At 46.4% G+C, this 16,448-nt stretch overlaps 1 protein-coding gene across 1 annotated transcript in view; it reads left to right on the top strand.

The window, feature by feature from the left end:
• LOC104296831 (chromodomain-helicase-DNA-binding protein 1-like) overlaps positions 1-1,889 on the top strand; it is a 45,086-nt gene extending 43,197 nt beyond the window's left edge. The window contains exons 19-20 of the mRNA XM_054177729.1: positions 517-727; positions 926-1,889. Coding sequence (XP_054033704.1) covers positions 517-727; positions 926-1,289 — 575 coding nt within the window. The 3' untranslated portion in view covers positions 1,290-1,889. The remainder of the gene's footprint in view (positions 1-516; positions 728-925) is intronic.
• Positions 1,890-16,448: the final 14,559 nt, after the last annotated feature.

Here is a 16,448-nt window from a genome sequence, read left to right as displayed (position 1 = left end):
CCTTCTTGTAATACTTGGTTTTATATCATGTTATGTAAAACCCTGAGTATGTTATCATGGGTTTTAAATGAGTATAATGTATTTTAGGAATACCACTAAAAACTTTTAATTAACAAGATGTGCCTCCAAAACTCATGTTCATGCTAGGGCAATCTCTCCTTAGAAAAGAACTTCTGACCATTCTGTTTAAAATTGCTCAACTAAAGGCACCTGGTCTCTACTGACTGCTCATTTGAGATACACTGATCCTCTCCATTCAGTCTATAAGGTGGAAAATTTTAGTCCCCAACCTTATATATCTATATTTCTCTCTTGCTTGCCTTCTATTTACTGCTGAGGTTTCTTTCAGTCACATTAGTATGTCTGTCATTCAATTATTTCTATCTTGGTTTTGTCAAATTATAATGTCACTTTCATATTGCTTTAAATCTGACAGGTAGAAGTGCTGTTTGAATCTGTGAAGTAAAAAGTTTATAGTATATGAGACTTCCTTATAATCTCTGCTTTACTAAACAGATGTTGAAAGACTGAAAGAGAATACAAACCATGATGACAGTAGCATGGACAGTTATTCTTCTGATAGACATTTGTCACAATACCATGATCATCGTAAGGACAGGCATCAGGGAGATGTTTATAAGAAAAGTGACTCTAGGAAAAGGTCTTATTCAGCCTTCAGCAATGGAAAAGACCACAGAGACTGGGATCACTATAAACAAGACAGCAGGTAAATTGCTTCAGCAATTATAAAAACTGTTAATAATTCCCTTCCTGGTTTTGCAGTATGCTTGTAGTAAGTACCAAAGTATCTTTTCTGAGTAATGCAGAACTGCAAAGAGATTTCTCTAATGCAGTTCTTTTGAATTGACATAATTGTAGTTCTTACCATGTGTTCAGTAATACTAATATAAGTAAATCTTTTCAGATACTATAGTGATAGTAAACATAGAAAGTTGGATGACCACAGGAGCAGAGGTCACAGGTCAAACCTGGAAGGAATTTTAAAAGACAGTCGGCCTCATTCAGATCATTGTTCCCATTCAGAACACAGGATACATTCAGATCACCGTTCCACTTCAGAGTACAGCCATCATAAATCTTCCCGAGATTATAGGTACCACTCAGACTGGCAAATGGACCACAGAGCTTCTGGTAGTGGCCCAAGGTCACCATTAGATCAGTGGTCTCCTTATGGTTCAAGATCTCCTTTAGGACACAGATGTCCATTTGAACACTCATCCGATCACAAAAGTACACCTGAACATACATGGAGTAGCTGGAAAACATAACAGAGACTGACATTTTCTGGAGCCTCTTTTAGCCATATACAGTAAGCTAACACAGTAATTGCCTTATGTAACTTGAAAGATGTGGACTGGATATTCTCTTAGTAGCAGTATTGTTACTTCTTTCCAGGGTGCAAGGTCTATTATCCCAACAAAGAAAAAATATTTTTGTATCTAAAGTTTATGCTGCACTGTGCTGCAAATGTTGTGGCACTTTTCTTTCTTTCTCCTCTCTTTACCAAGAAATGGTAAATGTTTACTTTTACAGGGACCCTAACACTGCCCCATTTCAAATGGATGTCACAAAACTGTATTTAGTCTGAAAAAAAAGATTAAATTATGTTTGCAAATGAATTTTTAAACACTGGCTTGTGATCATGTTTCAGGAACAAATGAGAAGTTTGATTTGTTTTCTTAGCAAAGAATTCTCAAGGATTTTTATTCACGTTCCAAAGCTATTTGTTTACATTGTACACTGCAACCACCTTGCCGCTTTTCATCACAAGCATGAACACTTAAATTCAGTACCTATAAATGTAAATTACCCAGATATTCTCCTGTTTGTGATGAGTTGTAATAATGCATTTTTACAAAATAAAATAAATGGCTGGAAAATACTGCAAAGTAGTTGAATGAACTTGCTTTTTTATATTTTTTGCTTGCTCCTTTCTGTGCAAGGGCTAAACTCCCCCCACTCCACCCCCGCCCCACCCTCCCTCTCTACTTACCAGGAAATAAGAAAGCGTGGGGGAAAAAGGCAGAGGGAGAGTTTTCAGTTGATTTACACAGAATACTTTACTCCTCTGCTACAAAGATATCAGATTACATCAGTATATCTAGAAACCAGAAGAAAAAGGGAAAGGAATACCTGTCTGAATCCTGTAACAGGCAAAAACACAGCTGCCCACTCAAGGACCAGAAAAGCCAGAGACCCTTCTTTCCAGGGCTGTAATACCACACAGCTGTAAATGCCGAAGTCTTAAATTCATAATTCTGACAGTGAGAAATATTATGTGGTTCCAACCACTACATTCTCCACCCCTATTGTAGTGTGATGGTTTAATCCACCAACATCAACAAAAAGCTCAGCTGAACTCAGCTGGAGAAGTGAATGAAGCTGTATTTTACAAGCAATAATGGAATGCAATGAATATATACAAAATATACAGTATTTACAATATTATACAAGAATTTATAAAAAAAGGAAACAGCACAGAAATCCTCCTCGGGAGGAGGATCCCACCTCAGGTTCCCCCCAACCTCTCTCCCTCCCCTTTCCACAGTATCACAGTATCACCAAGGTTGGAAGAGACCTCAAAGATCATCAAGTCCAACCCATCACCACAGACCTCATGACTACACCATGGCACCAAGTGCCACGTCCAATGCCCTCTTGAACACATCCAGGGATGGTGACTCCACCACCTCCCTGGGTAGCCCATTCCAATGGCGAACGACTCTCTCGGTGAAGAACTTCCTCCTCACCTCTAGCCAAAACTTCCTTGAGACTGTGACTGTGTCCTCTAGTTCCCTCTAGTTAATTAGAAGAAAAAGAGAAAAGGAGAAAAATATTAGGGAAATTTCAGTTAGCTCAAAGCTTTGTTAAGAAGTCAGTTTTTCTTATCTGAGGGTTTGCTAGATAAAAGGCCTTTCTGTCCAAGGTCAGCATGCATTCCAGCCAAGAGACAGAAGACGGAGATACTGAGAACAGAATGTAAGATTGTAAAACTACATCCCACTCATTTACCAATGAAATTCATTTAGAATTATCTTTGTTTACCTTTTTACACCAAGACTTTTCAGTTAGAGAATTCTGCAGCTATCCTTCTCTTAAAGGCACAGCCTAAACTGTCACAATCCACTCCTTCTAAACAATTTCATCGGCTGTTAGTACTGTCCATCTAATGTAAAACCACATCTACAATTCGTAAGTGAAGTCCACAGTCCATTCCAGCTGTCCTCAGATGCAGATGATTCAGAAGTCCAAGAAAAATCAGGAAACAAGAAAGCAGAAAACAGTTTGTCTCTTTGCAGATGAAGCAAAGAAAAGGAATCAGGGACTCGGTTGACTCAGGGATATCAGGGTTCTCAGGGTTCGTGCACCGTAGATTTCTCATGGATTCTTCCTTTGGGTGCAATGTATCTGTACAACACTCTGAAATTAAACTCTCTCAAGAATGGTGTTGCGTGCAGTTGCATGTGGAACTGGATAAGTTTCCAGCCATCCAGTGTTTGCCTCTACCATAGTAAGCACGTATTGCTTACCAGAACGAGAACGTGGTAGAGCGATATAGTCAATCTGCCAGGCCTCACCATACCTGTACTTGGACCACTGGTCACCATTCCACAAGGGCTTGATTCACTTTGCCTGCTTAATAGCAGCACAAATGCCACAGTCATGGATGACTTGTGTGATAGCATCCATGGAAATGTCTATGGATCTGTCACGAGCCCATTGGTAGGTTGCATCTCTGCCTTGATGTCCTGACGAATCGTGAGCCCACCGAGCTAAGAATATTTCACTTCGGTGATTCCAGTCGAGATCAAGATCAGAATCCGTGTCTACTTGAGAAACTCTTGCAGCTAGATCTGCCTGATCATAGAATCAATAAGGTTAGAAGAGACCTCAAAGATCATCAAGTCCAACCTGTCACCCAACACCTCATGACTACTAAACCATGGCACCAAGTGCCACATCCAATCCCCTCTTGAACAACTCCAGGGACAGTGACTCCACCACCTCCCAGGGCAGCACATTCCAACGCCTAACAAGTCTGTGAAGAACTTTCTCCTCACCTCGAGCCTAAACCTCCCCTGGTGCAATTTGAGACTGCATCCTCTTGTTCTGGTGCTGGTTGCCTAGGAGAAGAGACCAACCCCCACCTGGCTACAACCTCCCTTCAGGTTGTTGTAGAGAGCAATGAGGTCTCCCCTGAGACTCATCTTCTCCAGGCTAAACAACCCCAGCTCCCTCAGCCTCTCCTTTAGGCTTGTGCTCAAGGCCTCTCCCCAGCCTCGTTGCCCTTCTCTGGACACGTTCAAGAGTCTCACTGTCCTTCTTAAATTGAGGGACCCAGAACTGGACACAGTACTCAAGGTGTGGCCTGACCAGTGCCATCTGCCAGTCAACAATGTATCCTCAGAAATACACTTGGGAAGAAGAGCATTCTAAAAGCTGACCACTTACAAATGAAAAAATAAACAGACAATGGGCCCCTTTTTGCTCATATTGTTAATACCCACCAAAGTCATACTGTCAAGTCAATCACTAGATGATCTTTAAGGCCCCTTTAAACCATTCTATGGATCTATGAATTCCTTGGGACATTTCCAATGAGCAGCAAATTTACCGGACAGGTGTAAAAACAAAGAACATCTTAATTACCTGGCTTTACATTTAAATAATCTGGTCACAAAATACACCTTCTAAGCTTTCTACAGATAAAATAAGAGAGCAAAGAGAAAAAAAAGAGCCCCCACAAAAGCAGGTGAGCAGCCCAAAGAGAGATGAAAGGATGGTTGTGTTGTTGTTCCTCGGTAGCTTTGCTCTTAGAAATGTGAGCATCAATGTGTCTCACCTTCACTGGAATTCTCTCAAGTTGATCACCAATGTCTTGACACAGATCAGCTGCCCAAATAGGCCTTCCTATTCTCTGCCAACCATTCCTTTTCCAGTCCTTTAGCCAAAACCACAGAGCATTGGCTACCATCCATGAATCAGTGTGGAGATAAAGTTTTGGCCATCTCTCACTTTCAGCTACATCAAGAGCTAGCTGGACAGCTTTTACCTCGGCAAATTGACTGCATTCTCCTTCTATGGCACCAGGTCAGCTGGCAACAGATGGAGTACATCTGTCCCAGAGGAGGGGAAAGATCACAGTATACGAGAATGGCCTATACCTCGAAGGGAAAAAGATTCTAGGAAGGGACTTGGAAGGTCTCATAGATAGGGCTTTAAACTAGATTCGAAGGGGGAAGGGGCTGGAACCAGTCCCCCTAGGCAGGAGTCTGGGGGTGATAAGCTGGAGCCAGAGGTGAAACCAGCAGCCCAGCTGAGGTGCATGTACACTAATGCACGAAGCATGGGCAACAAACAAGAGGAGCTGGAAGCCTTGCTGCAGCAGGAAAGTTATGATGTAGTTGCCATCACAGAGACGTGGTGGGACAACTCGGATGACTGGAGCACTGCAATTGATGGCTACAGGCTCTTCAAGAGAGACAAGCAAGGGAGAAGGGGTGGAGGGGTGGCCCTGTACATCAGGGAGGCACTAGATGCTATTGAGCTGGAGATCAGGGACGATCGGGTTGAGTGCTTGTGGGTTAAAATTAGAAGGAAGACCAGCAGGGCAGACATCCTGGTTGGAGTCTGTTATAGACCACCCAACCAGGAAGAAGAGGCTGATGAAGCATTCTATAGCCAGCTTAAGGCTGTCTCAAGGTCTCTGGACCTTGTTCTCATGGGCGACTTCAACCTGCCTGATATCTGCTGGGATCGCAAGACAGCAGAGAGGAGACAGTCTAGGAGGTTCTTAGAGTGTATGGACGATAGCTTCTTATCCCAGGTGCTGTGTGATCCTACCAGAGGTAAGGCTCTGCTTGACCTCCTCTTCACCAATAGGGAAGGGCTGGTGGGTGATGTGGTGGTCGGAGGGTGTCTAGGGTCCGGCGACCATGAAATAATTGAATTTTCAGTATTTGGTCAAGCTAAGAGGGGCAGCAAGAAGACCTCCACTCTGGACTTCTGAAGGGCGGACTTCAGGCTACTCAAGGAACTAACTCAGAAGGTTCCTTGGGAAACAACCCTTAAAAACAAAGGGGTCCAGGAGCACTGGACCTACTTCAAGAAAGAACTCTTGAAGGCGCAGGAACAGGCTGTGCCAATGTGCCGGAAGATGAGCCGCCGGAGCAGACGGCCAGCCTGGATGGGCAATGAACTTCAAAAAGAACTAAGGGAAAAAAAGAGGGTGTACCATTTTTGGAAGAAAGTTGAGGCAACCCATAGAATGTTTAAGGATGTTGCTAGGTCTTGTAGGAAGAAAATTAGGGAGGCAGAAGCCCATTTAGAGCTTAGACTGGCCTCTTCTGTGAAGGGCAACAAAAAATCCTTCTATAAATATATTAATTGCAAGAGGAGGGGCAAGGACTTAGTTGGTTGACACAGAGGGGAATGTTGTAACAAAAGATGAGGAAAAGGCAGAGGTACTTAACACCTTCTTTGCCTCAATTTTTAATAGCAGGACAGAATGTCTTCCAGACAGCTGGCCTGCAGAGCTGGCACATGGAGCAAGGGAGCAGCATAATTTTCCCCTGTTCCAGGATGGGGTAGTTAGAGACCTCCTCAGCCGCTTGGATCCCCACAAGCCCAGACGGGATCCATCCGAGGGTGCTGAGAGAGCTGGCAAATGATCTGGCCGGGCCGCTCTCCATCATCTTTCAGCAGTCCTGGCTCACTGGAGAGGTCCCAGAAGACTGGAAGCTGGCCAACGTGGTGCCCATCCACAAGAAGGGCCGGTTGGATGAGCCAGGGAATTATAGGCCTGACCTCAGTGCCAGGCAAGATTATGGAACAGGTCATCCTGAGTGCAATCACACATCACTTACAGGATGGCCAAGGGATCAGGCGCAGCCAGCATGGATTTAGGAAGGGCAGGTCCTGCCTGACCAACCTGATCTCCTTCTATGATCAGGTGACCTGCCTGGTGGATGTGGGCAGGCCTGTGGATGTAGTCTACCTGGTCTTCAGCAAGGCTTTTGACACCGTTCCCCATAGCAAACTCCTGGCCAAGCTGTCAGCCCATGGCTTGGACGGGAGCGCACTGCGTTGGGTTAGGAACTGGCTGGAGAGCTGAGCCCAGAGAATGGTGGTGAATGGTGCCACATGCAGCTGGCAGCCAGTCACTAGTGGTGCGCCCCAAGGATCAGTGCTGGGCCCCATGCTCTTTAATATCTTTATTGATGGATCAGAGAAGGAGAAGGATCAGAGGTGACCTCATTGCCCTCTACAACTACCTGAAAGGTGGTTGTAGACAGGAGGGGGGTGGTCTCTTCTCCCAGGCAACCAGCACCAGAACAAGGGGACACAGTCTCAAGCTGTGCCAGGGGAGGTTTAGACTCGAGGTGAGGAAAAAGATCTTTACTGAGCAAGTCATTCGTCATTGGAATGGGCTGCCCAGGGAGGTGGTGGAGTCGCCGTCCCTGGAGGTGTTCAAGGGGAGATTGGACGTGGCACTTGGTGCCATGGTCTAGTTGTGAGGTCTGTTGGAACAGGTTGGACTTGATGATCCTTGGGGTCTCTTCCAACCTTAGTTACTGTGATACTGTGATGATCTGGATGAGGGCATTGAGTCCATCATCAGTAAATTTGCAGACAACACCAAGCTGGGGGCAGGAGTTGATCCGCTGGAGGGTAGAGGGGCTTTGCAGAGGGACCTCGACAGGCTGGACAGATGGGCAGAATCCAACGGCATGAGATTTAACACATCCAAGTGCCGGGTTCTGCACATTGGCCACAACAACCCCATGCAGTGCTACAGGCTGGGGGCAGAGTGGCTGGAAAGCGGCCAAGCAGAGAGGGACCTGGGGGTGCTGGTTGATGGTAGGCTGAACATGAGCCTGCAGTGCGCCCAGGCAGCCAGGAGGGCCAATGGCATCCTGGCCTGCATCAGGAACAGTGTGGCCAGCAGGAGCAGGGAGGTCATTCTGCCCCTGTACACTGCACTGGTTAGGTCGCACCTTGAGTACTGTGTCCAGTTCTGGACGCCTCAGTTTAGGAAGGATGTTGACTTGCTGGAATGAGTCCAGAGAAGGGCAACAAAGTTGGTGAGGTGTTTGGAACACAAGCCCTATGAGGAGTGACTGAGGGAGCTGGGGTTGCTTAGCCTGGAGAAGAGGAGACCGAGGGGTGACCTTATTGCTCTCTACAACTACCTGAAGGGAGCTTGTGGACAGGCGGAGGTTGGTTTCTTCTCCCAGGCAACCAGCACCAGAACAAGAGGACACAGTCTCAAACTGTGCCAGGGGAGGTTTAGGCTGGTGGTTAGGAAGAAATTCTACACAGAGAGAGTGATTACCCATTGGAATGAGCTGCCCGGGGAGGTGGTGGAGTCACTATCATTGGAGGTGTTTAGAAGGAGACTTGATAGGGTGCTTGGTTTCATGGTTTAGTTGATTAGGTGGTATTGGATGATCGGTTGGATGCAATGATCTCAAAGGTCTCTTTCAACCTGGTCTATTCTATTCTATTCTATTCTATTCTATTCTACTGCTCCTATACCATGATTTCCATAACTTATTTCTCTCACAGCAAACTCTCTGAAACACTTGATTCCCTCATCTATTGTATCCCATTATTGAGGGTTCCATGTGAGGTCGTCCTTGGATGGCTGTCTCATTAGGACATCCAACAGAAGGCGTGCCTACAAGGAAACTCTACCAAGGCAACTGCCTAAATGCTTGTCAATTCCAGAATCTTTCATGAGTTCCCAACTGGGCCTCTGACTTGTTACCTACCATTAAAGCCCAAGCACCTGTGTCATAGCATCTTCCTAACTAGCTCATTATAGGTTCAGTGTCTCCTCTAATATAATCTTTTCTTTCATGCCTGGGTGCATTAGCTGATTGTATGTCATCATCATCCTCTTCATCATCCTGCTGTCCCCTAGACTCCCTGTTAAAATCTTGTACATGATCTTCTCAAGTTCAGAAGGACCTCCTTTGGTTCCTGATCTACTAGGACTCATACCCTGTCCTGCACCTCCATCATTCATTGGTGGTTTCACTAATCCAGCTAGATCTTTAAGACAGACTTTCTCTTCCTCATCAGAAGGATCCTTTTTCTTTTCATATGGAGGTGGGTTTGGATCTTGACCAGAAGGATCCTTTTCTTTAGGCTTCAGTTTTACTGGTGCTGCTTGGAAATTCACAGCGGGACCAGCAGAAACAGGAACAGCATCACCGGGCACTCTTTGGGACTTTGCTTCTGCCCCTGTTAGACACTTCCAGTCCATCTGCTGCGGGTGAAGGTCTCTCTGCCTCCTTAGCCTCGGTAATGGCCGCTGCCTGTAGTGCCTTTGATACTACTGCCGTTACTTTCTGTATCAGGAGGTCTTCTGGCACCTTTTCATATTATACCCTCTCTGAATCACAATTATCACAACACTGTTCTTCTACCTCAATGTTATGAGCAATTTTACCATACAGATCATTATTCAAGGTAGCACTTGCCTCTGCTGTTTGCTGTTGGGCAGGGGCTGATGGTGAAATTCCCAAGACTGCTGCTTTTATTGGCACAGCCGGGTCTGCCGCCACCACCGCCTTTACGGGTGCTGGCATGGGGTCTGTTGCTTTTACTGGCACCACTGCTGCTTGTTGTCAGGTAGGGATGCCATCGCAGCAGGGCTCTCTGATGATGTTGCGTGAACTAACAGCTCACCCCCTCCCCGATTTTTCATTCTTAGTCCCTGCCTGTGTCGGTAGGGGTTTAGTTTGCCGTGGTGGAGTATGCGCCAGAAGTACCCATATCACCTCATTATTCCATATTTCTGGATCAGTTAATGCCTCTTCCATGACACATATAGCAATGATATTCCAGAAATGCAGAGAGCATAGAATCTCAGAGGTCTTCCCAGAAGTCCTTTATTGCTGTGTTGTAGAAACCCCAGCATCACAGAGTCTTAGAGCCCCACTTACAGCAGAAGTCCCAGAAGACCTTAACAGATGAAGCAGCTAACAGAAGTCACAAGCATATCACTTGCAGCATCCCGAAACCAAAGCCCTAGCCAAATCCCTAACTGAAGCCCTAACCAAAGTGACTACTGCGCAGAGTGGCTGTTTATATACTCTGTTATCAATCACTTAACCAGCAAAATCCAACCACATATATAAGCTAAAATTTTTTCCCAAGAAGAGATGCCAGCATGTGAAGGAGGTGGCTTCTCCAGCATGTTCCAGTCAAAGGGTGCCAACATGAGGATGATGTTCTTGGCACACATGGAATATTATTGTTTTGCTCTACACAGTATGCTAAGGAATTGGTCAGCTAAGGAATCATGTACTCTGCATGCATTCAGCAGCTGCCCTTAGAACAGTGGCTGCAACAGAAATTGGCTTGGCAAGCACATCTGCCAAATCCTTCAGCACCCTTGGGTGTAGCCCATCTAGCCCTATTGCCTTGTGTGCTTCTAAGTGGTGCAGTAGACCACTGACCACTTCCTCATTTATTGTGATGACCTCATTCTGATTCCCCTTCCTGACTTCTAGGTCATGAGGCTGGGTGACCAGGGAACTGCTGGATCCATTGCTAAAGACCAAGGCAAAGTAAGCATTCAGCACCTCAGCCTTCTCCTCATCCTTAGTCACTATGTTTCTCTCTGCACTCAATAAAGGATGGAGATTTTCCCTAGTACTCCTTTTGTTGTTAATGACTTTATAGAAACATTTTTTATTATTCTTAATGGCTGTGGCTAGGTTGATCTCTAGCTGTGCTTTGGCTCTCCTAAATTTCTCCCTGAACGTCTTAAAGGATGAATTAAAAGCTTATCAAAGACTGGATACATTGCATCCACATGTGATGAAGAGATTATTAATTTATTAATATGAAATATGAATTATATAAATATTAATTTTATTAAAATTATTAATAACCAATGAATCACTATTTTATATACATATTCTAGTGCATGATTGTGAAATACATCCCATAAGTGGTTTAGTATTTATTATTTGGACTCAATTAGAATATTTACAGAATTACTTTCTATTCATATAACAAAGGGTGCAATTCTGCCACTTGTCCACCAGGTGGCGACTCTATGGGACACTGGTGGAAATCCTTAACTATATACAGCGATATTACAATGCGTCAGAGGTTACTCTGCTAGACGCGGGTGCTTTGAACTGAATGTTGAGTGGAAAGCATGGGGAAGATACACTGTGTCCTTTGTTTGTAGCAAGGCCAAGTTCTGGCAGACTGCTGTCACCAGGCTGGCTCCTAGGCTGGTCTGGACAGCAGGTTCCTTTTGCAGGACTCAAGAGGCTCCCTCTGGACGGCTGGAAGTGGTCCTGTGGGGTCAGCCCGGCAGGGAGTGGTCCTGTGGGATTGGCCTGGCAGGGCCGGTAGGGCTGGTCCCAGGAAGGGGTTTGCCCTCACAGAGTCAGCCCGCACGGCGGGGCGGGGCGACGGTTCCTGGTAGGCAGGCTCACAGATTTCTGATCTGGCATGGTGGCAGGCAGGGCTGGACCCAGTGGGATTGGCCCGGCAGCAATGGGCTTCGGGGCCGGCGAGGACAGCCCCAGGGAAGAGGTGTGGCTGTGCAAAGCAGTGGCTTCCCCTTTGCTTGGCTCAAAGGAGCGGGCGGGACCCTTATCGGAACGGTCCCGGCTTTGGAGCACAGGGCATGAACGGTGCTCTGGATTTCCCTGAGGTTCACAGGGCACGGAGCTGTGGAAGAAATGGCTCCTCTTCTCTCCCACAAATGGCGGGGTCACACAGGCATGCAGCTAAATGCTGGTCCTGCTCTGTGCGAGCGGGTACACATGCTTGGTGGCTTGTCAATCTGCTGCTTAAGGCTGAGGCAGACATTTGGACTGCTGGACTCAGCTAAGTCCCTTCCCCGGCAACTGGGTAGATCTTACCCTCGGGGGTCCAGTCCTCTTGAAGTCGGCTCTTCCGACTGGTGAGACTGGTAATACAATACTGTAGCTTCTCAGGGTCTCAGCATTGGTCCCTACTCTGGAGATACTCTCAGGGCTAAGGCTCAACAGGCCTGCCCAGATGCAGGCTTAATAGCAAGGCTATGGCATGAGCTCAGCCTAGAGCAAGGGGAGAGAACAAAGTGAAAGAGGGCAACAAATTGGGGTAATACTTATTTATAGGTTTCTTGAGGCTAGATTTGGTCAATGGGCACTCTTGTAAACAACCAGCTTCAGCCTATAGAAAGCATGAAACTAGAATTATACCCATACTTGGTATAAGCACAAGCATCCCATGTGATGGGTGCTTGCAGTAGTCTGTACCATCCTGGCCTTTGTTCCCCTCATGAAAGGAGGGGGAACTTGTCCACGTGCTGGGACAAGTTTCAGTATCTGGGCATAATTCTGGGCATAATGTGCCTTCACCACACCACAAGATGCCTTAAGGGCTGAATGGGTTTTTTCAGAGCATGCATCATACTGTAGAATATTCCAGAAGAGACCAAAAGGCCGGAACAAGAGCCCTATTATTGTCATTCACTTTGTTCAAGGACACCGAGAAAAGGTGCTTGGAATGGGAAAAGGGACTACTGTCCCTAACCAGGGCTGTAAAAGAAGCAGAGAAACTGCACACTTCACAAGACTTTGTGGCGCAAGGAACTTTTCCCCTTCTAAAACAAATCCTCAAGGGATCACCTCCACCAAAGGGAATAGCCCAGAAGGCCACAATAAGAAAGTGGTATGCCTATGCCTATCTGGAGGGAATTGGACAGCTATTGCAATTGAAAGAGGATCCAACAAAGGTTTCCAAATTGCAACAGTCTGTAAACTCAGACTAAGTTCTGTTAGGTCAGTCCTACAAGCCTTCTCCAATTAAGGAAACACCGGAAGTCACCACGGACTTGAGTACAGAAGGAGTGTGGTTCACAGATGCCTCCTCCCACCTTGTGGGATCCCAGTGGCATTACAAAGCCACAGCATTGGAGATTGGCATGGGCAAGATGGTCACAGAAGGCGGTGAAGGCAGTGCACAGCTAGAAGAGTTACGTGCACTCATTCTGGCTGTAGAGAATGGCGCTATGGCCCTCCACACGGATTCCTATGCCACCTTTAAAGGGGCCACTTAATGGATCTGTCAGTGAGAATCCAACCAGCGGGAAATAGGCCACACCAAAGTCTGGAGGGCTGAGGACTGGCAAAATATGTTAGAAATAGGCCGGTCCAGACACATTGACTGAAGGCCAACCGTCCAAATCAAGCCCCAGCCCAACATATCAGACTGGATAAGACTCTCTGGAGTACCTGGCAAATTGATTATGTTGGTCCCCTGAAGCCATCACACAGCAAAAGGTACATTCTGGTAAGAGTACAAGTGGTTTCAGGATTAACCATGGCCACAGCTACCAGTACTGCCATAGGAGCTCAAACAACTGAAACTCTAAAACAATGGTTCAGTGTCTTGCCTATGCCTAAGTGTATCCAAAGTGACAATGGATCACAGAATCACAGAATGCTAGGGGCTGGAAGGGACCTTGAGAGATCATCTAGTCCAACACCCCCCCACCCCCCCCACCCCACCCCCGACAAAGCAGGATCACCTATACCAGATCACACAGGAACTCATCCAGGCGGGTCTGGACTATCTCCAGAGAGGAAGACTCCATAACTCCCCTGAGCAGCCCATTTCAGTGTTCTGTCACCCTCACAGGGAAATAATTCTTCCTCCTGTTTCCATGGAACCTCCTATGCCTCAACTTCCACCCATTGCCCCTTGTCCTGTCATTGGACATAGCTGAGAAGAGCCTGGCTCCATCCTCTTGGCACTCACCCTTTACATATTTATAAACATTAATGAGGTCACCCCTTAGTCTCCTCTTCTCCAAGCTGAAGAGCCCCAGCTCCCTCAGCCTATCCTTGTAAGAAAGATGTTCCACTCCCTTAATCATTTTCGTGGCTCTCCGCTGGACTCTTTCAAGCAGCTTCCTGTCCTTCTTGAACTGAGGGGCCCATAACTGGACACAATATTCCAGAGGTGGCCTCACCAGGGCAGAGTAGAGAGGGAGAAGAACCTCTCTCGACCTACTGACCACACCCCTTCTAATACAACCCAGGATATCATTGGCCTTCATGGCCACAAGAGCACATTGCTGGTTCATGGTCAACCTTCCATCCACTAGGACCCCCACATCCTTTTCCCCTTCACTGCTCTCCAGCAGGTCAGTCCCCAACCTATACTTGTACATGGGGTTGCTCTTTCCCAGGTGCAAGACTCTACACCTGCCCTTGTCGAACTTCATTAAATTTCTCCCTGCCCAACTCTCCAGCCTGTCCAAGTCCTTCAGAATGGCAGCACAACCCTCTGGTGTGTCAGCCACTCCACCCAGTTTGGTGTCATCAGCAAACTTGCTGACAGTGCAGTCGGTGCCCTCATCCAGGTTGTCGATGAATATATTGAGCAGCACTGATCCCAGTACTGACCCCTGAGGGACTCCACTAGATACAGACCTCCAACTAGACTCTGTCCCATTGACCACAACTCTTTGACTTCTTCCCTTCAACCAGTTCTCAGTCCACCTCACTACCTGATCATCCAGACCACACTGTCTCAGCTTAGCTGCAAGGATGCTGTGGGAGACAGTGTCAAATGCCTTACTGAAATCAAGTTAAACCACATCCACCGCTCTACCATCATCTATCCACCTGGTTATGTCCTCATAAAAGGTTGGTCAAACATGATTTCCCTTTGGTAAAGCCATGTTGACTGCCCCTAATGACCCTCTTGTCCTTGAGATGCCTAAGGACAGTGCCGAGGATAAGTTGCTCCATCAGCTTTCCAGGGATAGAGATGAGGCTGACCAGTCTATAGTTACCTGGGTCCTCCTTCTTACCCTTTTTGGAGACTGGAGTGATATTTGCCCTCCTCTAGTCCCCAGGCACCTCTCCTGTCCGCCATGACTTACCAAAGATGATGGAGAGTGGTCTGGCAATCACCTGCGCCAGATCCCTCAGCACCCTTGGCTGCATCCCATCATGACCCATTGTGGTGGGTTGAAAATCACCCCCAACATAAAATTGCCAGACCAGCTCAGTGGAAGCGAATGAAGCTGTATTTACAAGCAAAACTACAATCTAAATATGAAATGCAATGAATACGTACAAAATATACAATATTTACATATATGTACAATTTACAAACAGCACAAGAAACCCCCTGGACAAACCAGGGGGCTACTAATAGCTTCCCCACTCCCTGCTCCCTTGCCTACCCCCCTGTACATGGGACAAGAGAAAGAGCAGAGAGTTGCTGTTAGTTACTTAACCACAACAAGAACGCATTCAAAGTCAGCAAAGCCAGCAGAAGCCAGAAGTTAGCATATATGCTAGAGTGAGGAAGCCAAAAAATAAAGTTAGTTTATACAAACCAACTTTGTTAGTAGTCTTTCCAATGGGATTATTTAGAACTTATCATTATTTTTCTTTTTACATCCAATAGTAATTTATTTACATTCTACTACTTTCTGTTCAAGAGCTGTGGAAAATTTTCCAGGCACAGCCTAAAAATACCACACCCATGGATTTATGGATGTCCATATGACTTAACTGTTCTCTAACCCAGTCCTCATCAACCAAGGAAAATTTCTCCTTTGTCCTGTCTTTCTCTGGGGCCTCGGGTTCCTGAGGATAGCCTCCAGCAGTATAGACGGAGACAAAGGAGGCATTTAGCAACTGTGCCTTCTCTGTGTCCTCTTGTCACCAAGGCACCTACCTCATTCAGCAGTGGGCCTGCATTGCCTCTGGTCTTAGCCTTTTTTGCAATATATTTGAAGAAGCCATTTCTGTTGTTGACCTCCCTCGCAAGGCTGAATTCCAAGGAGGCCTTAGCCTTCCTAGTAGCCTCCCTACATCCTCTGACAACTGTCTTATACTCCTCCCAAGTGGCCATCCCCTCCTTCCATAATCTGTGGACTCTCTTCTTCCACCCGAGTTTGCTTAGCAATTCCCTACTTAACCATGCAGGTCTCCTGGCTCCCTTTCTCGATTTCCTACTCTTTGGGATGCTCTGAACTTGAGCTTGGAAGAAGAGGTCCTTGAATGTTAACCAACTGTCTTGGGCCCCTTTGCCTTCTAGTACCTTGTCTTATGAGATTTCCCTTAGCAATTGCCTGAAAAGGCCAAAGTTGGCCCTGCTGAAATCCAATGTTGTAATCCTGCTTGATACTTTCTTCCTACCACTAAAGATCCTGAACTCCACCATCTTGTGGTCACTGCAGCCAAGGCTGCCCTCAACCTTCACTGCTTCAACCAGTCCCTCCTTGTTGGTGAGTATCAGGTCCAGTAATGCTCCTCTCCTAGTTGGTTCCTCCACCATTTGCATCAAGAAATTATCATCAATGTACTGGAGGAACCTCCTGGACTGTGGATGGCTGGCTGTGTAGGCCTTCCAGCAAATATCTGAGTAGTTAAAATCCCCCA

This window comes from Dryobates pubescens, chromosome W, assembly GCF_014839835.1.
Source record: "Dryobates pubescens isolate bDryPub1 chromosome W, bDryPub1.pri, whole genome shotgun sequence".
Lineage (NCBI taxonomy): Eukaryota > Metazoa > Chordata > Aves > Piciformes > Picidae > Dryobates > Dryobates pubescens.
The sequence above is the reverse complement of the archived record's forward strand: the minus strand, read 5'-3'. Positions and strand labels throughout refer to the sequence as shown.